Raw genomic sequence first — 26,016 nt, 5'->3', positions numbered from 1 at the left:
TTTGAGCTCCTTCCTTGCCTGCGTGTAATCCTCTCTAGCTGAACTTGACCCTAGCTTCCTCCACCTTATGTAAGCTACCTTCTTCCTTTTGATGAGAAGCTCTACCGCTCTTGTCATCCAAGGTTCCTTTATCTTACCCCTTCTTGCCTGTCTCAGAGGGACATATTTACTCATCACTCGCAACAACTGTTCCTTAAACAGTCTCCACATGTCTATAGTTCCCTTACCATGGAACAATTGCTCCCAGTCCATGCTTCCTAACACATGTCTAATTGCGTCATAGTTTCCTCTTCCCCAATTAAATATCCTCCCATTTTGCCTAATCCTCTCCTTCTCCATAGCTATGTAGAATGTGAGGCAGTTATGGCCACTATCACCAAAATGCTCTCCCACCACAAGATCTGATACCTGCCCCGGCTCGTTTCCGAGCACCAAGTCTAGAATGGCCTCTCCCCTCGTCGGCCTGTCAACGTACTGCGTTAGGAAACCCTCCTGAACACACCTTACAAAAACAGCTCCATTCAAATCTTCTGCTCGAAGGAGGTTCCAATCAATATTAGGAAAGTTAAAGTCACCCATTACAACAACCCTACTGCGTCCACACTTTTCCAAAATCTGTCGACCTATGCTTTCTTCAATCTCCCTGCTGCTATTGGGGGGCCTGTAGTAAACCCCTAACGAGGTGACTACTCCCTTGCTGTTCCTAATTTCCACCCATACTGACTCAGTAGGCAGATCTTCCTCGACAAAGGAAGCTTCTGTAGCTGTGATACCCTCTCTGATTAGTAGCGCTACACCCCCTCCTCTTTTTCCCCCCTCCCTATTCTTTTTAAATGTTCTAAACCCTGGAACCACCAGCAACCATTCCTGCCCATGAGAAACCCATGTCTCTGTTATGGCCACAACATCATAGCACCAGGTACTGATCCATGCTCTAAGTTCATCACTTTTATTCCTGATACTCCTTGCATTAAAGCAAACACACTTTAACCGATCCCTAGGTTCCTTCCCAGGAAAATCCTTCCCACTAGCTGGTCTACCTCTTGCTACAACTTTCCTGCTCCTCTGATGCTGTCTCTGCCTGCTGTGCTCCGCCAGCTCCACACTTTATTATCTCTGACTCCAGCATTGACAGTTCTTACTATCACTGGCTTCTGTCAGTTGTCTTAACCTAGTCACACATCCCAATATGGATTCCCCTGGTTCTCGAATTGCCTAGTAAAAACAATAGCATCTCAGAATTACAGGAGGCTTGAAGTTGTAATATTCCTTAACTGTTGCTTTAGAGTCGATTTGTACTTTGGTTTGGGGAGGTTGTGGTTATTTCTAGAAGCCAGGTTCTCCATGAAGAAAGCCATTAATAAACACAGAGCTAGACCCCATATATATTCCATTGCAAAGGAAAACCGGAAGTGAGGTAACCCAGCTCAATGGACTCCAGAGCTTAAAAACCAGGCTCCAGAGTTTAAAAACCAGGCGGGAAAATGCAATGGCGCTTCATTAGAGGCTGCACTGATGAAGTTACCCGCAGACGTTTCATTACCCAGCTGGAATGACAAACCAGCTCAGCGAGACAACCAACTACAACATTCCTGAACTGTGTCTGTCAATTCTTGGAAGATTTTTAGTATTTGGTGCCTCAGGGAAAGCCAGGCTCCTAATAACAGAAAAAGCTACAGCTCCACAGGGAAATTAGTCATTGCTGTTCATCTGCTGCAATGTCATTTGCCCATTTTTAAAAATGCATCCTTTCCACGTACTGGGTCCAGTCCTTGATGGCAATCAAGTTTTGTAATCAAAGGCATGATGTGAGAAATGCTTACCCCAATCAAAGACAACTGATATGACTGACCCTCTTAAGGATAGAGCTCTATTCTCATCGTCACTGAAATAACATCATAGAGGCTGGTATCCAATCACCAAATCACATGAGTCACCAGGTTATAGTCTTTACAGGTTTATTTGAAAACACAAGATTTCGGAATGTAGCCCCTTCGTCACACAAAGTGCGAAACAAGCTCACAGAACACAAAATTTAGAAGAAAAAATCAAAGGGTCACATCATTGATGAGCACATATTAAACAAACCTAAGATGAGGTTAAATCTTTAATCAGTTAGAAGGTTTTAATTGATTAATATGTATTTGTAAATCCCCAAATTCCTTTCAAGTCATGGTTCCGAGAGAACTAACGGTTTTATCAGTGTAAAGAAGAGGTGACATTTTAGGTCAGACAATGAATGTTAGGTGTGAGGCTTTGTTTTGGAGTCAGATTGGTTTCATTTCTAAAGTTGGAATTTCAAAAACGCCACATTGACTGTCTATAAATTGTGTAATTTTTGAACAAAATAGAATGTATCTGCAAATACAAATTCACAGCATAGATTGTGTGCACATATGAGAGTGAGTGAGTGAATGAGTGAGTGAGTGTCTGTGTAGTGTGTAGTGTGATGGGGTCACCTGTAATGTGACATGAACCCAAGGTCCCGATTGAGGCCGTCCTCATGGGGACCGAACTTGGCTCTCAGCCCCTGCTTGGAGACTCCACGTTGTTGTATATCCCGAAGTCTGTCTTCGAGGATGTTTATTCGAGGATCCATGCCTGAGTGTCCTTGACCACTGAAGTGTCCCCCACTGGGAGGGAACATTCCTGTTTGGCAATTGTTGTGCAGTGTCCATTCATCTGTTGTCATAGCATCTACACAGTTTCACCAAAATACCATGCCTCAGGGCATCCTTGTCTGCAACAAATGAGATAGACAATGTGGGCCAAGTCACATGAGTAGCTGCTGGGCACTTGGTAGGTGGTGTTCACACGTGTGATGGCCTTGTTGAATATCTAACATGTTTTGCACGGTTTACCATGAGAGAGGTGCATTAGTGTTGGGTCGAAGTCCTGAAGGCTGGGTAGTTTGCTGCAAACAATGGTCTATGTAAGGTTTGGCAGTTGTTTGAAGGTGAGAAGTGGGGTGTATGGGGAGGATCTTGGTGAAGTTCTCATCATCATCGATAAATTGTTTGAGGCTGTGAAGAACATGGCGTAGTTTGTCTGCTCCCAGGAAGTACTGGATGATGAAGTGCACCCTATCGGTTGTATCACGTATTTGTTTTCTGAGGAGGTCATTATGGTTTTTTTGCTGTGGCACTTCAGAACTGGCCATCAATTAGCTGAGCATCGTATTCTGTTCCTGTGAGGGTGTCCTTCAATACCTGTGAATGTTAGTCGCATTCGAACCCATCCAAACAGATCCAGTGCATGCATAGGACTTGTCCGTGGGGGATGGCTGTTTTAACATGTTTAGGGTGGAAACCAGAGAAGTGCAGCATTGTGAGGTTATCCGTGGGCTTATGGTAGAGAGATAACATCTTTAGTTCTCTCAGGGCAGTGACTTGAAAGAAATTTGGGGATTTACATGTACATATTCAGCAATTAATACCTTCTAACCTATTAAAGGTTCAACAGCATTCTAGCATTTGTTTAGTATATCCTCATCGGTTGTGTGACCCTTTGATTTTTACTTATGAATTCTGTGTTGTGTACTTCTTTCTCATTTTGCCTGATGAAGGGTCCATGCTCTGAAAGCTTGTATTTTCAAATAAACTTATTGGAGTATAACCTGGTGTTGTGTGATTCCTGACCTTGTCCACCCCAGTCCAACATCATGATTCCCATCACAAGTCACTCTTTATTTACACATAAACAGTCCTTAACTTTAGTACTGCCTCTTCAGAGGCAGCTACCAGAGTGGCAGTATCTCTGACATTCTCCTTTTTATTTGTCAGCTAGGGATCCTTGTTTGGACCAAATTAACAGCCCCAATCAGGGAACTCATTTTCTGAGGTCCAGATGGCTGACTTCATTACAATCACTACAGAGGCCACATGTCAACTGCAGTTTGTCATTAGGTTACTTATTTTCAGTGCAGGCACATGAGCTGAATAGCCTCTTGTTTTGTACTCTTCTATTATTTTCATATTCATAGGTTGCCTTTCATTAATATTTGCAGATTGCTGACTGGTTTGCATTGTATTTGCAGATTGCTCTGGCTAAGGTAAAGGCAAATGAAGCAAAGCAGAAAGCTCAGGTGACTTTGGACAAAGCAAATGATGCCAAGGACCGGATTAATCGCTCAAACAAAGAACTGCGTGACCTCATAAAGCAGATCCGAGACTTCCTTACACGTAAGAGTCAAGCAACAAATGGTCATGGCCATGGTAATGATCTGCCATTCATAAAATGTGAAGTTGCTTTATAGCCGTAGCGAGCTGTACTGCAATGCAGACTGTCAGCACAGGACAAGTTAAACTTCAGAATGGCCGCTGATCAAAGACTGTTTCATTTACACTCCTACAGGGAAGGTAGAAATCTGCCATCCCTATCTAGTCTGGTTTAAATTTGATTCCAATCCAAATTGTTCCGACTAAATGGTTCAATATTCTCAGAATGATTAGAAATAGTCAATGATAGCTCGACAGTTTTGCCAATATTAACATAGAACACTACAGTACAGTACAGGCCCTTCGGCCCTCAATGTTGTGCCGACCTGTCATACCGATCTCAAGCCCATCTAACCTACACTATTCCATGTACGTCCATATGCCTATCCAATGACGACTTAAATGGACCTAAAGTTGGCGAATCTACTACCGTTGCAGGCAAAGCGTTCCATTCCCTTACTACTTTCTGAGTAAAGAAACCACCTCTGACATCTGTCCTATAATCTTTCAGCCCTCAATTTAAAGCTATGCCCCCTCGTGCTTGCCGTCACCATCCTAGGAAAAAGGCTCTCCCTATCCACCCTATCTAACCCTCTGATTATTTTATATGTTTCAATTAAGTCACCTCTCAACCTTCTTCTCTCTAATGAAAACAGCCTCAAGTCCCTCAGCTTTTCCTTGTAAGACCTTCCCTCCATACCAGGCAACATCCTAGTAAATCTCCTCTGCACCCTTTCCAAAGCTTCCACATCCTTCTTATAATGCGGTGACCAGAACTGTACACAATACTCCAAGTGCGGCCGCACCAGAGTTTTGTACAGCTGCAGCATAACCTCTTGGTTCCGGAACTCGATCCCTCTATTAATAAAAGCTAAAACACTGTATGCCTTCTTAACAGCCCTGTCAACCTGCGTAGCAACTTTCAAGGATCTGTGTACATGGACACCGAGATCTCTCTGCTCATCTACACTACTAAGAATCTTACCATTAGCCCTGTACTTTGCCTTCCGGTTACTCCTACCAAAGTGCATCACCTCACACTTGTCTGCATTGAACTCCACTTGCCACCTCTCAGCCCAGCTCTGCAGCTTATAGAACATAGAACAGTACAGCACAGAACAGGCCCTCCAGCCCACGATGTTGTGCCAACCATTGATCCTCATGTACGCACCCTCAAATTTCTGTGACCATATGCATGTCCAGCAGTCTCTTAAATGACCCCAATGACCTTGCTTCCACAACTGCTGCTGGCAACGCATTCCATGCTCTCACAACTCTCTGTGTCAAGAACCCGCCTCTGACATCCCCTCTATACTTTCCTTCAACCAGCTTAAAACTATGACCCCGCGTGTTAGCCATTTCTGCCCTGGGAAATAGTCTCTGGCTATCAACTCTATCTATGCCTCTCATTATCTTGTATACTTCAATTAGGTCCCCTCTCCTCCTCCTTTTCTCCAATGAAAAGAGACTGAGCTCAGTCAACCTCTCTTCATAAGATAAGCCCTCCAGTCCAGGCAGCATCCTGGCAAACCTCCTCTGAACCCTCTCCAAAGTATCCACATCTTTCCTGGACGCAGTATTCCAAGTGCGGTCTAACCAAAGTTTTATAGAGCTGCAACAAGATCTCACGACTCTTAAACTCAATCCTCCTGTTAATGAAAGCCAAAACACCACATGCTTTCTTAACAACCCTGTCCACTTGGGTGGCCATTTTAAGGGATCTATGTATCTGCACACCAAGATCCCTCTGTTCCTCCACACTGCCAAGAATCCTATCCTTAATCCTGTACTCAGCTTTCAAATTTGACCTTTCAAAATGCATCACCTCGCATTTATCCAGGTTGAACTCCATCTGCCACCTCTCAGCCCATCTCTGCATCCTGTCAATGTCCCACTGCAGCCTACAACAGTCCTCTATACTGTCAACGACACCTCCGACCTTTGTGTCGTCTGCAAACTTGCTGACCCATCCTTCAATCCCCTCATCCAAATCATTAATAAAAATTACAGACAGTAGAGGCCCCAAGGACAGAGCCCTGTGGAACCCCACTCACCACTGACTTCCAGGCAGAATATTTTCCTTCTACTACCACTCGCTGCCTTCTGTTGGCCAGCCAATTCTGTATCCAGACAGCTAAGTTCCCCTGTATCCCATTCCTCCTGACCTTCTGAATGAGCCTACCATGGGGAACCTTATCAAATGCCTTACTGAAGTCCATATACACCACATCCACAGCTCGACCCTCATCAACTTTTCTAGTCACATCCTCAAAGAACACGATAAGGTTTGTGAGGCATGACCTGCCCCTCACAAAGCCGTGTTGGCTGCATTTGATCAAGCCATGCTCTTCCAGATGGTCATAAATCCTATCCCTCAGAATTCTTTCTAACACCTTGCAGACGACAGGCGTGAGACTTACTGGTCTGTAATTGCCGGGGATTTCCCTATTTCCTTTCTTGAAGAGAGGAGTTACTTTTGCCTCTCTCCAGTCCTCAGGTACGACTCCAGTGGAGTGCGAGGATGCAAAGATCCTCGCAAGAGGCGAAGCAATTGCATTTCTCGCTTCCCAAAGCAGCCGAGGACAAATCTGGTCCGGGCCTGGTGACTTGTCAATCTTAATGTTTGACAAAATTTTCAGCACATCAGCTTCCTCTATCTCTATCCATTCCGGCATGCACACCTGCTCTTCAAAGGTTTCATTCACTACCAAGTTCGTTTCTTTCGTAAAGACAGAAGCAAAAAGACTCATTTAGGGCTTCCCCTACCTCCTCAGACTCCACACACAAGTTCCCGATGCTATCCCTGATCGGCCCTACTCTTTCTTTGACCATTCTCTTATTCCTCACATAAGTGTAAAATGCCTTTGTGTTCTCCCTAATTCGTTCTGCCAAGCCTTTCTCGTGCCCCCTCCTGGCTCTCCTCAGACCATTTTTGAGCTCCTTCCTTGCCTGCGTGTAATCCTCTCTAGCTGAACTTGACCCTAGCTTCCTCCACCTTATGTAAGCTACCTTCTTCCTTTTCACAAGAAGCTCCACCGCTCTCGTCATCCAAGGTTCCTTTATCTTACCCCTTCTTGCCTGTCTCAGAGGGACATATTTACTCATCACTCGCAACAACTGTTCCTTAAACTCCACATGTCTATAGTTCCCTTACCATGGAACAATTGCTCCCAGTCCATGCTTCCTTATCTATGTCATATATCTATATCTATATCTATTCGAGATATATAGGGTCATACAACATAATAGCAGGCTGTTCAACCCACTGTGTCTATACTGACCCAACAAACACCATACTACACTAATCCCATTTACCTGCACCTGGTCCATAGCCGACTATACCCTGGTATTTTAAGTGCCCATCCAGATGCTTCTCAAATGTTGAGAGTAGCAGCATTTTCTATATTTCTACCATTCTCTGGGTGAAAAAAGAATTTCTCAGAAATCTTCTAAACTACTTAATTCTCACCTTCAACCTACGCACTCCGGTCTTGGACATGTCTGCCGTGGGGGGAGAAATTTTCTAATCTACGCTGTCTGTGCCTTTCATAATGTTGTACATGTTAATCAGATCTCCCCTCAGTCTCCTCTGCTCTGGGGAAAATAAACCCAGCCTATCCAGTCATTATCTCAATAAGAACATAAGAACTAGGAGCAGGAATAGGCCGTCCAGCCCTCAAGCCTGTCCCGCCATTTAGTAAGATCATGGCTGATCTTTTTGAGACTCAGCTCCACTTATCTGCCCACTCACCATAACCCTCAATTCCTTTACTGTTCAAAGATTTATCTAACCTTGCCTTAAAAGCATCCAGCGAGGTAGCATCAACCGCTTCACTGGGCAGGGAATTTCACAGATTCACAACCCATTGGGTGAAGAAGTTCGTCCCAACTTCTGTCCTACATTTGCTTCCCTTTATTTTGAGGCGATCCCCCCTAGTCCTAGTTTCACCTGCTGGCGGAAACAACCTCCCTGCCTCCACCTTGTCTATTCCCTTCATAATCTTACATGTTTCTATAAGATCTCCCCTCATTCTTCTGAATTCCAATGAGTATAATCCCAGTCTACTCAGTCTCTCCTCATAATCCAACCCCGTCAACTCTGGAATCAACCGAGTGAATCTCCTCTGCACCCCCTCCAGTGCCAGTATATCTCTTCTCAAGTAAGGAGACCAAAACTGCACACAGTACTCCAGGTGTGGCCTCACCAGGACCCTATACAGCTGCAGCATAGCCTCCCTGTTTTTTGAACTCCATCCCTCTAGCAATGACAGACACAATTCCATTTGCCTCTTTAATTACCTGCTGCACCTGTAATCCTACTTTTAGCGATTCATGCACAATGACACGCAAGTCTCTCTGCACAGCAGTGTGCTGCAATTTTTTACCATTTAAAACATAGTCCGTTTTGTGGTTATTCCTACCAAAATGGATGGCCTCACACTTATCAACGTTGTACTCCATCTGCCAGACCTTTGCCCACTCACTTAGACTATCTATATCCCTCTCCAGACTTTCAGTGTCTTCTGCACACTTTGCTCTGTCACTCACCTTAGTGTCATCTGCAAATATTGACAAACCACACTTAGTTCCCAACTCCAAATCATCAATATAAATTGTAAAAAATTGTGGTCCCAGCACTGATCCCTGAGGCACGCCACTAGCCACTGACCGCCAACCAGAAAAACACCCATTTACCCCTACTCTTTGCTTTTTACTGGTCAACCAGTCCTCTATCCATGCCATATGAGAATGTTGACAAACAAAAAATGAAGTTGGGATAGTCATCAGTAATGCACTGCAATGTAAGACCATAAAGTAATTGAGACCGACATTCTGTGTTCTTTTTAACCCATCTCCGTACAGAGGAGGGTGCAGACCCCGATAGCATTGAGATGGTGGCCAGTCGGGTTCTGGAGCTCTCAATTCCTGCTTCCCCTCAGCAAATCCGTCACCTTGCAGAGGAGATCAAAGACAAGGTCAGTAGTTTGTCAAATGTGGACACCATCTTGGATCAGACTGCCGATGATGTGAGGAAAGCAGAACAGCTCCTTCAGGATGCAAGAAGGGCAAGGTACATTCATGGCACTGACTGCTACTGATACATGCAACTTGAGAAAAACAGCTGTAATTTTACTGGAAATGGCTTTCAATACCAATTGTAGTATATGAGCTCCTGGCCCAGAGTAAGATAGTGCAAAATTCTTCCAATCCTTTTCTTTTCCTACCACACTACCTTCCACGTGCACACACATGACCGTTTCAGTATATCAATGTGCACATGCACCTCCAGACCGCCACACTCAGACGCACCCACATTCATTAGCACTCAGATATTCATGTATCTATGCACAGAAATCCTCCTGTGGTGAGAATGACTGTCTTGAGGTTGACAGCAATGTTTAACTGAGCATAGTATAAAAAAGCCTCGGTAGGATCAAAGTCAATGGGAATCGGTGGGGTGGGCACAATCTTTCCACTGGTCAGTGTCACGCCTAGCACAGAGATGGTCATAGTTGTTGGAAGTCTATCATCTCAGCTCCAGGACATCTCTGCCGGACTTTCTCAGGATGGTGTCCTCGGCCCAACCATCTTCAGCTGCTTCAACAATGACCTTCCCTCCATCATAAGGTCAGACGTAAGGATGTTCATGGACGATTGCACAATGTTTAGCATCTTTCGTGACTTCTCAGATACAGTTTATTATTCATTTATGGGATGAGGGTATCATTGGTTTGGGCAGCATTTAATGCCCAATCCTAATGCTCAGAGGGCTGTTAAGAGTCAACCACATTGCTGAGGATCCGGAGTCACACATAGTCACAGCAAGGGGAATAGTCACCTCGTTAGGGGTTTACTACAGGCCCCCCAATAGCAGCAGGGAGATTGAAGAAAGCATAGGTCGACAGATTTTGGAAAAGTGTGGACGCAGTAGGGTTGTTGTAATGGGTGACTTTAACTTTCCTAATATTGATTGGAACCTCCTTCGAGCAGAAGATTTGAATGGAGCTGTTTTTGTAAGGTGTGTTCAGGAGGGTTTCCTAACGCAGTACGTTGACAGGCCGATGAGGGGAGAGGCCATTCTAGACTTGGTGCTCGGAAACGAGCCGGGGCAGGTATCAGATCTTGTGGTGGGAGAGCATTTTGGTGATAGTGACCATAACTGCCTCACATTCTACATAGCTATGGAGAAGGAGAGGATTAGGCAAAATGGGAGGATATTTAATTGGGGAAGAGGAAACTATGACGCAATTAGACATGAGTTAGGAAGCATGGACTGGGAGCAGTTGTTCCATGGTAAGGGAACTATAGACATGTGGAGACTGTTTAAGGAACAGTTGTTGGGAGTGATGAGTAAATATGTCCCTCTGAGACAGGCAAGAAGGGGTAAGATAAACAAACCTTGGATGGCGAGAGCGGTGGAGCTTCTTGTGAAAAGGAAGAAGGTAGCTTACATAAGATGGAGGAAGCTAGGGTCAAGTTCAGCTAGAGAGGATTACACGCAGGCAAGGAAGGAGCTCAAAAATGGTCTGAGGAGAGCCAGGAGGGGGCACGAGAAAGGCTTGGCAGAAGGAATCCGGGAAAACACAAAGGCATTTTACACTTACGTGAGGAATAAGAGAATGATCAAAGAAAGGGTAGGGCCGATCAGGGATAGCATAGGGAACTTGTGTGTGGAGCCTGAGGAGGTAGGGGAAGCCCTAAATGAGTTTTTTGCTTCTGTCTTTACGAAAGAAATGAACTTTGTAGTGAATGAAACCTTTGAAGGGCAGGTGTGCATGCTGGAATGGATAGAGATAGAGGAAGCTGATGTGCTGAAAATTTTGTCAAACATTAAGATTGACAAGTTGCCAGGCCCGGACCGGATTTGCCCTCGGCTGCTTTGGGAAGCGAGAAATGCAATTGCTTCGCCACTTGCGAAGATCTTTGCATCCTCGCTCTCCACTGGAGTCGTACCTGAGGACTGGAGAGAGGCAAATGTAATTCCTCTCTTCAAGAAGGGAACTAGGGAAATCCCCGGCAATTATAGACCAGTAAGTCTCACGTCTGTCGTCTGCAAGGTGTTAGAAAGGATTCTGAGGGATAAGATTTATGACCATCTGGAAGAGCATGGCTTGATCAAATACAGTCAACACAGCTTTGTGAGGGGTAGGTCATGCCTTACAAACCTTATCGAGTTTTTTGAGGATGTGACTAAAAAAGTTGATGAGGGTCGAGCTGTGGATGTGGTGTATATGGACTTCAGTAAGGCATTTGATAAGGTTCCCCATGGTAGGCTCATTCAGAAGGTCAGGAGGAATGGGATACAGGGGAACCTAGCTGCTTGGATACAGAATTGGCTGGCCAACAGAAGACAGCGAGTGGTAGTAGAAGGAAAATATTCTGCCTGGAAGTCAGTGGTGAGTGGGGTTCCACAGGGCTCTGTCCTTGGGCCTCTGCTGTTTGTAATTTTTATTAATGACTTGGATGAGGGGATTGAAGGATGTGTCAGCAAGTTTGCAGACGACACAAAGGTCGGAGGTGTCGTTGACAGTGTAGAGGGCTGTTGTAGGCTGCAGCGGGACATTGACAGGATGCAGAGATGGGCTGAGAGGTGGCGGATGGAGTTCAACCTGGATAAATGCGAGGTGATGCATTTTGGAAGGTCGAATTTGAAAGCTGAGTACAGGATTAAGGATAGGATTCTTGGCAGCGTGGAGGAACAGAGGGATCTTGGTGTGCAGATACATAGATCCCTTAAAATGGCCACCCAAGTGGACAGGGTTGTTAAGAAAGCATATGATGTTTTGGCTTTCATTAACAGGGGGATTGAGTTTAAGAGTCGTGAGATCTTGTTGCAGCTCTATAAAACTTTGGTTAGACCGCACTTGGAATACTGCGTCCAGTTCTGGGCGCCCTATTATAGGAAAGATGTGGATGCTTTGGAGAGGGTTCAGAGGAGTTTTACCAGGATGCTGCCTGGACTGGAGGGCTTATCTTATGAAGAGAGGTTGACTGAGCTCGGTCTCTTTTCATTGGAGAAAAGGAGAAGGAGAAGGGACCTAATTGAGGTATACAAGATAATGAGAGGCATAGATAGAGTTGATAGCCAGAGACTATTTCCCAGGGCAGAAATGGCTAGCACGAGGGGTCATAGTTTTAAGCTGGTTGGTGGAAAGTATAGAGGGGATGTCAGAGGCAGGTTCTTTACGCAGAGAGTTGTGAGAGCATGGAATGCGTTGCCAGCAGCAGTTGTGGAAGCAAGGTCATTGGGGTCATTTAAGAGACTGCTGGACATGTATATGGTCACAGAAATTTGAGGGTGCATACATGAGGATCAATGGTCGGCACAACATTGTGGGCTGAAGGGCCTGTTCTGTGCTGTACTGTTCTATGTTCTATGTTCTATGTTCTATAGGTCAGACTAGGTAAGGACGGCAGATTTTCTTTCCTAAAGAACACTAGTGAACTAGATGGATTTTTATAGTTAAGTCTGGTTACATGGGCGACAATGGGTTTTCTTTTATTGAATTCAAATTACACCATCTGCCATGGTGAGATTTGAACCCATGTCCCTGGACATTAATCAGATGTTCTGGATTACTGGTCCAGAGACGTTACTACAATGACACTGCTTCCTTAGGACTGAAGTAGCACTAATACTGAATCGGTCCATCTCCATATGCAGCAAGATCTGGACAATATCCAGGCTTGGGTTCATAACTGGCAAATTGCATTCATACTGTGTAAGACTGGGGCAAAGACCACTGCCAAGTGGAAAGAGCTTAACTATTCTAATAACATTCAATTACCATTGCCAGATTTCCCACCCTCAATCTCGTGGGGGCCACCAGATATCAAACGAGACATAAATGCAGTGGCTACAAGAACAAGCCAAAGACTAATTATGCAGCAGTGATTAACTCACTACCTGACTCCCCAGCCCCACCCACCACAGCCCCACCCCACCATTTCTACAATTCACTAGTAAGACATTTGGTAGAATATTCTCCACTTGGCTGGATGAGTGTGACTCCAACAACACTCAAGAAGCTCCATCTAGGTCAAAAATGCCTATGTGCCATCTACCAACTTAAACATTTGGTCTCGCCACCACTGATGCACACTTGGTAACTTAATGTACCAGGTACAAGCTACACTGTAGCCACTCACTAGACTACCTTTAACATTTAACCACTGGTCTAATGCAATGAATTAAATCAAACCTCGCTATTCCAAAAATTAAAGATTCTTTTAGAAAGTACACAAAATCCCCTAATTTACCTGATTTTCAGATCCAGGTTGACAGAAAGCAAAGAACAGGTTTCTGTATTTAACAAACATTACTGCTATTTACAAGTAAATTAGAATCAGCCGCATGTAAACTGTTAAAAGCTGTTGGTGCATTATTCTTCTAACCATAACTCTAATCCCCTTGTCAACTCCCCACTTCTTGCACAGGCAGACGTGGATGGATAGATAGATAGATAGATAGATAGATAGATAGAGTCTAACATTGGGAACACAGTTCTGTAGTCCTTGCTCACAGATCTGTTGAGTTGGTTCCTACTGATGATAAGGTTTCTTCTCACCTTTTCCAAATGCTTCCATCAGTTTACAAAACACATCGATAGCATGGCTGGTTCACTAATAAAAGTCTCTGACGTATCAATTAAAAGTCACGGATTACAGCAACTGTTGAAGAAAAGATAAACTGGTTTTCTTCAGGCTTAATGAGATTTACTGTAGGGAACAACAGTTCCTGAGTTGGAAGCGTTCTGGTCATTTCTTGTTGTATCTTGTTCCTAATCTCAAGCTGTTCAATTCCCTGACAACCAATCATATAGTTATTGACTGGCAAAAAGCCTTTGTCATTGATAACTGGGGAGGCGAAGGCCGAGGGGTTGTTATCACTGGACTGTTAACCAAGACCCAGATAATGTTATGGAGACCTCGTTTCGAATCCTGGCATAGCAGATGGTAGAATTTGAATTCAATAAAATATCTGGAATTAAGAATCTAACAATGGCCGTGTTGGGAAAAACCCATCTGGTTCGCTAATGCCCTTTTAGGAAGGAAACTGCCATCCTTACCTGGTCTACATGTGATTCCACACCCACAGTAATGTGGTTGACTCTGAACTGGCCTCTGGGCAATTAAGGATGGGCAATAAATTCTGCCTGACCAGCAACGCCCTCATCCCTGAATGAACAAAGAAACTGGTCACTGGTGCATAGATTATCAGGTTCTTGTTGCCAACCAGAGCTCAATTTGTCTAATCAACACCAGGCTCCAGTTCATCTGCAAACACTACCTGAATCCACAGCTACACACAGTGTTGAGATCAAATTACTTCATCCCAAATCATGCAGTAACCTTTGGTTTTTGAAACTGCCCTCTCCCATTTCAGTCCACAATTTTAAAAAACAAAAAAAAAACCAGGTATTTACATCTTCCAAACCTGTATCCTCTGCCACTTTGAAGGAAAGAGCAACAAGCACTTGGCAACACAATCACTTACAAATTCCCACCCAAGTCCCTCACATTCCTGAATTGGAAAATGTTGGCATTCTTCCACCTTCATTTATTTAAGTCCTGCAACACTCTCCCTCATAGCACTGTGGGAGTACCTTTGCCATACAGAGGGCATTGTTTGAAGAAGGTGGCTCACCACCATCTTCTCAAGGTCATTAATAATAGGGAATTAATTCATCAATGTCCACATTTGATTAATGAAAAAATTACTCTCTCAATCTCGCAAACACACATGCTTTTTCACATACATAATCCTAAAAATTCTCAACGTTCAGTCCATACAATTATACACACAATCACACTCACTCAGATACACATACTCTGTCACACCTTAACATGTGCTCTCTGTATTTTGAAGCAATTGCAGAATTCACAGAATGTTGGCACTTGTAGCTGATTTGATAAACACCGGACACTGGCTTTGTTCATTTGCAAGGGATCTTAAGTGTATTTTTAATTTTCTTTAATTGTGAAGGAGCCGTGCAGAAAATGTTAAAAACACAGCCGAGGCAGTGAAGCAAGCCCTGGAGGAGGCTAGCCAAGCTCAGCACGCTGCGCAAAGTGCAATCAGCCGTGCAAAGGGAGACATAGAAGAGACTGATCAGACCCTAAATGGGGTAAGGAAAGAATGTTCAATCCTGGATCTTTTCCCACTAATTTTCTCCTTTGAATTTTTAACTCCTTTGAATTGAGATACAGGAAGAGGCCATTTGTCCCAAGAGTACCTAGGAGCCTTATTCTGTCCCTGTCCCCACTACTTCACCAATGGCAGATGAAGGCCCATTCCTGTTGCTGAAGGGCAGAAATCCCATCTCCAACCTACTGAAACTTGGCCCTCCACTTGGCATTTCAGGGATAACACAGAAACAGACCCTCAGTTCAAATTGTCCATGCTGACCAGATGTCCTAAATAACTCTGGTCCCATTTTCTATCATTTGGCCCATATCCCTCTTAACATTTCCTATTCATATACTCAAGCAGATGGCTTTTAATGTTGTAATTGAACCTGCCTCCACCACTCTATACATATACTACCCTCTGCATGAAAAAGTTGCTCCTTAGGTCCCTTTTAAATTTTTCCCCTCTCACCTTGAACCTATACCCTCTAGTTTTGGACTCCCCAACCCCAGGGAAAAACCTTGTCAAATTTCCCATCTATGCTCCTCATGATTTTATAAACCTGTAAAAATCACCCCTCAGCCTCCAACACTCCAGGGAAAATGGCCCCAGTGCATTCAGCCTCTCCCAATAGCTCAAACCCTCCAACCCTGGCAACATCCTTGTAAATCTTTACTGAGTGAAACTTTCAAGTTTCACAACATCCCTCCTATGGCAGGGAGATCAGACTGCATGCAATATTCCAATAATGGCCCAACTAATGTCCTGTATAGATGCAACATGATGTTCCTTCTATACTCAATGCACTGACAATAAAGGCTAGCATGCCAAACACCTCCTTCACTAACCTGTCTACCCATGATTCCACTTTCCAGGAACTATGAATCCGTACTCCAAGGTCTCTTTGTTCAGCAACACTCCCCAGGACCTTCCCATTAAGTATATAAGTCCTGCCCTGATTTGCCTTTCCAAAACGCAGCATCTCACATTTATCTAAATTAAACTCCATCTGCCACTCCATGGGCCCATCTGATCAAGATCCCGTTGTACTCTGTGGTAACCTTCATCACTTGCAAACTTACTAACTATACCTTCTATGTTCACATCCATGTCATTTCCAATCTCTGCCTCATGTTGCCCCTTAGTTCAAAGCATTTATTTAAAAGTACTTGAGAATTAAACCATTTTATCACTGTTGGTATGACTGCCCTCAGGTCTTGTATCGAATTGCATCTGCTCCATGAAATGAGTAATTCATGTTTGCCAGGTTGACAGGTTTGCTGTCAATTTAGCCATGCTGCAATGTTCAATGCTACCCTTTCCTGTTTCAACTGACAAGCTACAGAACATTATGACCCACGTGGCCCTAGTTCAAGTGATAGAAAGTACTCTGCCTCTCTCATTCTTAGATACGGAGTGAAACTGTGAGTGCGGAGAGAGAGTTGATGAAGGCCATGGACAGACTAGCACAGCTTGACAACAGAATCGATGCATTAAAAATGAAACGAGCCAACAACAGCCTGGTGGCATTGCGTGCAGAAGAAACTGCTTCAGTGGCACGAGATAAAGCCAACGAAGCCAAACAGGTACAACTGAAGAGTGATAACAAAGTGTGAAGCTGGATGAACACAGTAGGCCAAGCAGCATCTCAGGAGCACAAAAGCTGATGTTTTGGGCCTAGACCCTTCATCAGAGAGGCTCTCTGATGAAGGGTCTAGGCCTGAAATGTCAGCTTTTGAGCTCCTGAGAAACTGTTTGGCCTGCTGTGTTCATCCAGCTTCACACTTTGTTATCTTGGATTCTCCAGCATCTGCAGTTCCCATTATCAACTGAAGAGTGAAATTCTTAAACATTTATGATGTGGATGGATGATAAAGAAAGCTACAGTTGCAGAAAGTGGGATTATGTAGATAACTGTTTCTAAAAGCCTGCACAGGAACTGCCTCATTTTGTCCTGTATATGCTTCTATAACCTGTTCAAAAGAGCAGACTAAAACTGCAGACTGAGAGAGGAGAGTCGGACATCAGGGGGCCATAAGACACAGGATCAAAATTAAGCCATTTGAATCATTGCGTCTACTCTGCTATTCTGTCCTGACTGATACATTTCTCAACATCACTCTTCTGTCTTCTCCCCATAACCCTTGATCACCTTACAAATCAAGAACACATCTATCTCTGTCTTAATTACTCTCAATGACTTGGCCTCCACAGCGCTCTGCAGCAATGAGTTCCACAGATTAACCAGCCTCTTGCTGAAGAAATTTCTCCTCATCTCAGATCTAAAAGATCATGCCTTCACTCTGAGGCTGTACTCTCAGATCCTAGTTTTCCAGCTAGTGGAAACATCTTCTCCATGCCCACTCTATCCAGACCTCTCAGTATTCTGTAAGTTTCAATCAAATTCCCGTCATCCTTCTGAACTCCATTGAGTACAGACCCAGAGTCCTCAACCACACCTCATAGGACAAGCCTTTCATTCCAGGATCATTCTTGTAAACCTCCTCTTGACCATTAACATAGTACATCCTTCCTTTAGATATAGGACCCAAAACTGCTCACAATATTCCAAATGCTGCCTGGCCAGAGCCTCATACAGCCTCAGCACTGCATCTCTACTCTTGTATTCTAGCCCATGAAAATAATGTTGCGTTGCACTTCCTAATTGCAGCCTGCATTCGACTTTTAGAGAATCTTGAACTGGGACTCTCAAGTCCCTTTGTGCTTCAGATTTCCAAAACCGTTTCACATTTAGAAAATAGTCTGTACCTCTATTCTTCCTACAAAAGTGCAAAACCTCACACTTTCCCACACTGTATTCTATCTGCCACTTCTTTGCCCACTTGCCTAACATATCCAAGTCTGTCTGCAGCCTCCCTCAACACTACCTGTCTGTCCACCTGCTTTTCTGCCATTTGCAGACTTAGCTACAATGTCCTTATTTCCTTTTTCTGGATCATTAGTGTATAAAATGAACAGTTGTGGTCCCAATACTGATCTCTATGGAACTCCACTATTCACTGTTCTCAAGCTGAAACAGACCTCTTTAACGCTACTCTCTGCCTTCTGCCAGTCAGCCAATCCTCTATCTATGCCAATACCTTGCCCCTAACACCACAGGCTTTTATATTATTTAGCAGCCTCATGCATGGCACATGGTCAACGGCCTTCTGGAGGGCTGTGCTGACTCATTTTATTTTACCATGCACTTTGCAATCTCATCCTTAATAATCTTACTACTTAATGATCTTACTCTAAAATCCTAGCAATGACCAAGGTCAGGCTAACTGGCCTACGTTTCCTGTCTTCTGCCTCTCTCTCCCCTTAAACAGGGTCATTGTATTAGCCATTTTCCAGTAACCGGAGACCCTTCCTGACTCCAGTGATTCCTGAAAGATCACCCCAATGCTTCTACAATCTCCTCAGCTTTCTTATTCAAAGCCCCTGGTGTAGTCCAGCTGGTCCAGATGACTTATCTTCCTTCAGACCTTTCAGCTTCCCCATGACCTTCTCTTTAGTGATGGTCAGTACACTCACTTCTGTCCCCTGACTCTCTTGAAGTTCTGGTGTGCAGCTGGTGTCTTCCACTATGAAAACTGATACAAGGTACCGATTCAGTTCTTCTGCAATTTCTTTGTTCCTTATTACTACATTTCCAACTGCATTTTCCAGCAGTCCAATGTTCACTTTTGCCTCTCTCTTATCTCTTCGATGTCTTAAAAAAAAGCTGTTGCAATCTTCTTTTGTATTATGGACTAGCTTATCTCAGATTTTAACTTCTCTCCCTTTATTGACTTGTTACTTATCCAATGCTGGCTTTTAAAGGCTTTCCAGGCCTCTTCACACTAATCTTCATCACTTCTGTGCTTTTTCTTTTGCTTTTATGGTGCCCTTGACTTGCCTTGTCAGCCGTCGTTGCCTCATCTTCCCTTCAGTGTATTTCTTCTTCAGGGTGAATTCCTGCTGTGCCTCCCAAATTACCCCAGAAACTCCTACCATTGCTGCTCCACTTTCTTCCCTGACAATTTTTAAATTGCACATAATTCCTGCTCCAATTTGATTTCCAGTATCTTGTTCCACTATCATATTGAAGATAACCTGAGACTGAACAGGGCACCAATCAATTTTGTCTACAAATCTTACCAATGTACCTTCCAGGATATTAGAGCTCTGCTGGGATTATGAGGAGTGATCATCTCAGGAATGAAAGATGGACTTGAGCTGAAACTGATTTGTACTTTATGTTTACTGTGGTGTTGAAGCTTTTGATGGGTGTAGACTGTCTTGGAAAATGGTTAATTTAACACCCCTATTTAAGTGGAGAGAGAAGTAGAAGACAGTAAACTGAAGGCCAGTTAGCCTGACCCTGGCCATTGGTAAGATTTTAGAGTCCATTATTAAGAATGAGATGTCAGAATACATGGTAAAATAAGAAGAGTCAGTATGGCTTTGTCAAGAGGAGGCCATGCCTGGCAAAATTATCTCTGAGGCAGTAACAAGCAAGTTAGACAAGGGTGAACCAGTGGATGTGATCTATTTGGATTTCCAGATAATGTGAAACAGACATTATTGAATCATCCCTCCTGTGACTTCAATACAAATTAAGTCGAAATAAAGACAGATGTGAAATGAGCTGTGACTTCACTGTCACCTGTTTCACACAGACACACAAAGAAAATATTCAATTTTGATACTCCATACTTGTAGGCCACTTGTATGATTCATCAGGTCTTTTCCTATCCATCAAGTTCACATCTTTATACATTGGTACTTTTTTTGTTTCCAGATGTTGGAGGGACAGCTCTCCGATAAATATAAAATTGTGCGCGGTCTTATAGATCGAAAGAGCGGCACAGTTTTCGATGCTAAACACAAAGCAGAGAGCCTTCGAGATGAAGCCAAGCAGCTCCTGAGAGATGCACAAGACAAGCTGGAGAGATTGAACGGTAAGATGCTACATGGAGAATTTTCAAAGCAGATTTGCCAAGATACATGCATGACTTTTCTCTCAAAGTTAACTTCAGAAGAAAATATTCCATTGTCAAGTATGGTGTGGTAGGTTCCTGTCATAAAAATTACACATTTTTGACCGGACCTGGTCAGAGAATCAGAAAAAGAAGAGGAAGAAAGGTTTGTTTTTGTGTAGCACCTTTCTTATCCTCAAGGCACAGTACTTTTGAAGCGTAGTCACTGCTGAAATGTCAGACATTCAGCAAACAAATTGCCATAAGATGTAGAAACAGATGTAGGCCATTTGGCCCATTAGGTCTGTTCTGATAGTTCTCAACTCCATTTTATTGCTTTATCCCTCCTGCCCTTGATTCCCTTACTGATTAAAAATCAGTCTATCTCAGTCTTGAATATATATTTAATGACCCAACCTCAACAGCCTTCCGTGGTAAAGAATCCCAAGACACTTCCCTCTGAGAGAAGAATTCCTCTTTAACTTGGTCTTAAATTGGTGACCCCTTGTTCTGAAATGATGCCCTTTGGCCGTAGATTCTCCCACAAGGGGAAACAAACCTTAGTACATCCATCCTGATAAGCCCCCTTAATACCTTCTAAATTCCGTTGAGTATAGTCTCAACCACTCAACCTTTTCCTTCCATGCCCAGGATCAACCACTTTGAGCCTTTTCTGCTGTGTCAGTATACCTTTCTTTCAAAAACTGACAAAACTGGTCACAGTATTCAGGGTGTAGTCTAACTAGTTTGTTGTTTAATTTTAGTAAGATGTGTCTACTTTTAAATTCCATTCCTTTTGAAATAAAGGCCAACATTGCATTTGCCTTCTCTAACACCTGCTGAATTAGTATGGTAGCTTTTTGTCATTCATGCACAAGGGGTCCCAAATTATTCAGTGCTACAGCTTTTTGCAGGCTTTCTCCATTTAAATAATATTCAGCTCCTCTGTTGCTCCTGCCAAAGTGAATGTCCAATTATCTAGGGTTTCCTTTTCACTCAACCTGTCTGTATCCCTTTGGTGACATTGCATAATGCTCATCATTTGCCTTCCACCCATTTTTGTGCCATCCTTACCCAAGTTATTCATATATAGTAAATAATTTTGACCCTAGAACTGCTTCCTGTGACACTGCACTAGTTACAGGTTGCCATCCTGAAAATGCCTCCATTATCCCAACTCTGTCTTAAATTATTTGCGCACAGCAAGGTGCTGCAGAAAACAGGTGATTTACTCTAACTATAAATATACCGATGGTTGTATTTCACACATCAGTGCCTGGACTATATTTCATCTCTCCCTATCAGCACATTCTTCCATTCCTGTCTTCCTTGTGTAACTTTTGTAGTTTTCTCTTCACAACCAGCCTTAACAGTATAAGATTTGACAACGACCAGTCAGGCATTCACATACAATTATTATTAGGTTCGAACAAACACAAATACTCAGAAGCTGGAAATGAATTAAAAACTGAAAAGTAGTGCAACCATTCAGCAGGTCAGTGATTTCACCAGCAATTTCTGATTTTACTCATTATAAGACGCAGTTTACAGCTTCATCGTCCAGGCTCACTGATCTGAATTGCCTCTTAGTCTGACAATAATTTGATTTTTAAAATTCTTATTCTTGTTTTAAACTGGTCTGTGGCTACACTCCTTCCACTTCTGCACCCTCCTTCAGCTCTAAAAACCTGCATGATCTATGCACTTCACCAATTCTGGCCTGTTCAGTATCATTGATTTCAATCAGTTCACTTTTGGTGGCCATGCCTTCAGCTGCCTTGTCTCTAAACTCTCCAATGGATTAAAGGACTATAAATAAGACTTTAATGAAGTTCTTGTTATTGAACGTGACCTGTAAATGCAAGATGTTTTATTTTCATAACTAATGAATGAATGTTCTCCTACCTGACAGATCTTGAGGATCAATATGAAGCGAATGAACAGCTTCTGGAGGAAAAGGCCCGTCAGCTGGATGGCCTGGAGGATAAGATGAAAGAAATTTTGACAGCTATTAATCAACAGATCCAAATCTACAACACCTGCCAATAAATAAACAATTTCCAAAAAAGAAAATAAACCTACAAATAAATAAGCATTTGCATTATTAAGGCTTTAGAACATCCATAGCAATATCACATGGCCCAGCTGTGAGGCACAATATTATATTTTGGCTTCTCTTGTGGACAATACAATTCCCGCTGTCGCACAATATACTCCCACATTTAAGTTTCCTGCAAAAACTATTAGATACTGAAGACAATAAGTAAAAATACAATGAGAAAGTCATGAGGAGAGTAGCATTCATTGCATGCTGAAGAATTTGATGTTACTTAAGCCCTTGAGTTAAACCATGTGTGAACATTCAATTAAAAAGGATTATCAATGGCAGCATTGATTCCAACTTAAAAACTTACATGAAGTATATAATTCAACAAAATTCAAAGTAAGGAATATGTAGGAGAAATAGCTTGGGTAAAATAATTTCAATGCCATTCCGACTCAAGAAATGACAACTGATAATTATTACACAATTCACTAACACCATTTGTGAATAGGACTCACAATCAGATTTTCACTTAAATTTTAGATGTTCCTTATAATTTACTTTTGAATGAAGAACCTATGGTTATCTTCTCCTCCTTACACTTTACAATGATGGTGAAACGCTAGAAGTTTCTGGAAATTATGCGGGAGTGCAATGAGTCAGAATCTTGCCTTGTGTAAAATTAAAGAATGTCCTACAGTCAATAGACAACAGGTGCAGGAGTAGGCCATTCGGCCCTTCGAGCCAGCACCACCATTCATTATGATCATGGCTGATCGTCCACAATCAGTATCCTGTTCCTGCCTTATCCCCATAACCCTTGATTCCATTATCTTTAAGAGCTCTATCCATATCTTTCTTGAAATAGTCATAGTTTCATACAATACAGTCTGCATTGACAAAAACGAAGATTTGTTTTGCCAATTCATCACTTGAAAAGAATTCGGGATATTTTCTGGTGGAAACTGCCAACTTAATTTTTATGATTACTACTTTGTAGTGTAATCTGCTAATTTGAAGCAGTTGTTTGGAATTAAAAGAGCCCCAATTCCTGTTCTAAATGGAGAATTTCCCTATTTGCCTTCCAAATCCTAAGTGTTTTAACCCTGTATAAAATTATATCCATGCAGCATTCAATCTAATTTCATTTGGTTGGTTGTAATTATTTCCGTGATGTTAAAAGTGTTTTCTGAAAATATCCGTAGCTTTTACAGCAATTGGTTTCATGACATCAGACACCAGAATGGGAATCTTTAAATTTCAACATTTTACCACAAGCACAGGACCCCCAACAACCAAAATCCACAAATACCAAAGTATTTTGATATCCCTGTTCAAATCTGGATTCTATCCTGATAATAAATTGTTTTTTATATGTGAAAGAATAATTGTTAGTCACTTTTGAAGTTCGCACCTTTTCACCAATTCGTCCTTGGTCTGAGCCGCAATGTCAGATCTTTTTATTTTGACACCAATTTCTGACAATTACAACTTTTTAAACACTTAATGTGATGTTGCATTTTAACATGTAGTGCACAGTTAGCTTAACATTTCCGCATGAACATAACTGCACCTCAAGCCCACTAATACAACACAGCCCATTTAAACTGTGCTCAACAGGTGGAAGAATTGGTAATTTGAATGATGTCAGTGTAAACATTAATGTTGTTGACAGCTGAGACTCAGTAACATTCTTGCCTCAGTTAAAAAAGTATGGGTTCAAATCCCATTTCAGAGCACACCCACAAAGATCAATGCTGGCAGTCTATTGTAGTGAGGCTGTGCTCTGCTGTTGGAGATGTTCTCAATTGGATGGGATTTTAAAACCAATGCCCTGACTTCCCTTTCAGGTGAATATAAATGATCCCATGTGGCTACTTGTCTTGAACAGTAGAGGAGTTAGCCCCATGCTCTGACCAGTATTTGTCCCACAATAAGCAGCAGTCACAAACTGACTGGTCATCAGTACATTGCTGTTTGGGGAAGTTTGCTTCATAACAGTGAACACATTTCAAAAAAGCATTTAATTAAAAATAAAGTGCTTTGGGATGTCCATTGATTCTGAATGATTATGCCATATAAATACAATTTGCCTATCAAACCTCCCCTATACAAAGATTCTATGCCTTATTTAACATAACAGCATTTGAATTAGGAACTGGGTGGGCCATTCTGTCACTCCAATCTTCTACACCATTTGATAAGACCATGGCTGATCTGAGTGTGGCCTCAATTCCACATCCTCGCATACTCCTGATATGCCAAGACTGTGTATTTGACTAGTGCACAGGCAGACTGATGTCCAGTTTTGGAAGGCACTGCGCACGTGACTTTTGAGGTCCACGCACCAAACACAACCAGAGAGAGTACTGAATACAAGTCCAATCTGTCCAACCTTTCTTCATGAGATAACCACTTCAACCCAGGAATCAGCTGACACTTAACTCCTTCTAACCCTTTACATCTTTTATTAAGTAAGGAGACCAGTAGTCCAAATGTGATAGAATCAAAGCTTTGCATGTTCTGTAGATAAACAACCCGATTTTTACGTTCCATTACCTTTTCAATAAGCAGTAATATTTCATTTGCCTTCATAATCACTTTTGAAATAACTCCAGAGAGGCCAGTAGTCTGTCACCAAGTTCGCCTTTATTTACATGTGGAGAGTCCTTGACACTGGTCCAGCTCTAAGAGTGAACAGGATGGCTGACACTCCTGTTTCTATCTGTCAGCCAGGGCTCCCTGATTGGACCAGATTAACAGTCCCAATCAGGGAACTCCTACTCTATGAGGTTCACCAGGCTGACTTTGTTACAATTACTACGTCCCTCCCCCTCTGTGCCCGAGGGCACAGGCTGGTTTGGTCTGTAGCTCCTTTTGGGGTGTTTTAGCACAGGGTCAGGTTCCTCCAACTCTGTCCCTAATATGGGCAGCATGTAACGCACAGTAACGCGTCTCTTGTACCCGGAGCGTCTCGGAAAAAAATCCCTCTCTTCAGGTGGAAGAGGTTCCAAGGCAGTGACATCTGCTGTGTCCATCTCAGATGCCGAGGTATCAAAAATGCTTGACACAGAGGGAGAACCTACAGGTTCTGGAACAGTCGGAAAGGCTGTTGAGGAAACGGGAATGTTTTACTCCCACACTATTTGCAAGTTCCCTGCTTTCACATGTCCATGTGCTTGTTCAGGACTGTCTCACCTACCCACACTTTATATGTCACTGGGCCTGACCTCACATCAACCATGTTGCTTACCCATGCAGGTAGGTTCTCACTGCTCCAATACCAAACATTGTCCCCTGAAACAAATTGTCTCTCTTGTTTAGCAGAGGTATGTTTGATATTGGGAATCCTGTTGCCTATGTCCATAAAGGTATTAGTGGAACTTCCTGACTCCACATATGGCCATCGAAACTTCTTTCTCCATCCGGATGTATTTACACTCTGCATTAGCCAAAGTTATGGATGCACACGCTGTTGGGTGTTCTTCTCCACAGGCCACCTATGAGCTAATACTGTAACGATGACAAACAGGGAGGCATTGCATGTTAATATGAGATCTTGCTTGGGATCATAGTTTGCTTAGAGGATGATAACTACTTTTTCACTTCCCTGGAAATTATGGCTTGGCTACACACCATTTCCAAGGCTAACCCTTTCTT

General features: G+C 42.9%; 1 protein-coding gene across 3 annotated transcripts in view; it reads left to right on the top strand.

The window, feature by feature from the left end:
* The window catches only part of lamb2 (laminin, beta 2 (laminin S)), a 167,537-nt gene extending 143,280 nt beyond the window's left edge, over positions 1-24,257 (top strand). For 2 of the 3 annotated variants that reach the window (XM_059649684.1, XM_059649683.1), the window contains 6 exons: positions 4,037-4,181; positions 9,081-9,288; positions 15,205-15,346; positions 16,758-16,934; positions 20,135-20,294; positions 22,225-24,256. In XM_059649684.1, coding sequence (XP_059505667.1) covers positions 4,037-4,181; positions 9,081-9,288; positions 15,205-15,346; positions 16,758-16,934; positions 20,135-20,294; positions 22,225-22,361 — 969 coding nt within the window. In that variant the 3' untranslated portion in view covers positions 22,362-24,256. Of the gene's footprint in view, positions 1-4,036; positions 4,182-9,080; positions 9,289-15,204; positions 15,347-16,757; positions 16,935-20,134; positions 20,295-22,224 lie in introns of all 3 variants that reach the window. The other variant, XM_059649682.1, reaches the window with a different exon arrangement.
* The last annotated feature ends 1,759 nt before the right edge of the window (positions 24,258-26,016 follow it).

The sequence above is a fragment of the Stegostoma tigrinum genome, chromosome 11 (genome assembly GCF_030684315.1).
Source record: "Stegostoma tigrinum isolate sSteTig4 chromosome 11, sSteTig4.hap1, whole genome shotgun sequence".
NCBI classification, from domain to species: domain Eukaryota; kingdom Metazoa; phylum Chordata; class Chondrichthyes; order Orectolobiformes; family Stegostomatidae; genus Stegostoma; species Stegostoma tigrinum.
The sequence above is the reverse complement of the archived record's forward strand: the minus strand, read 5'-3'. Positions and strand labels throughout refer to the sequence as shown.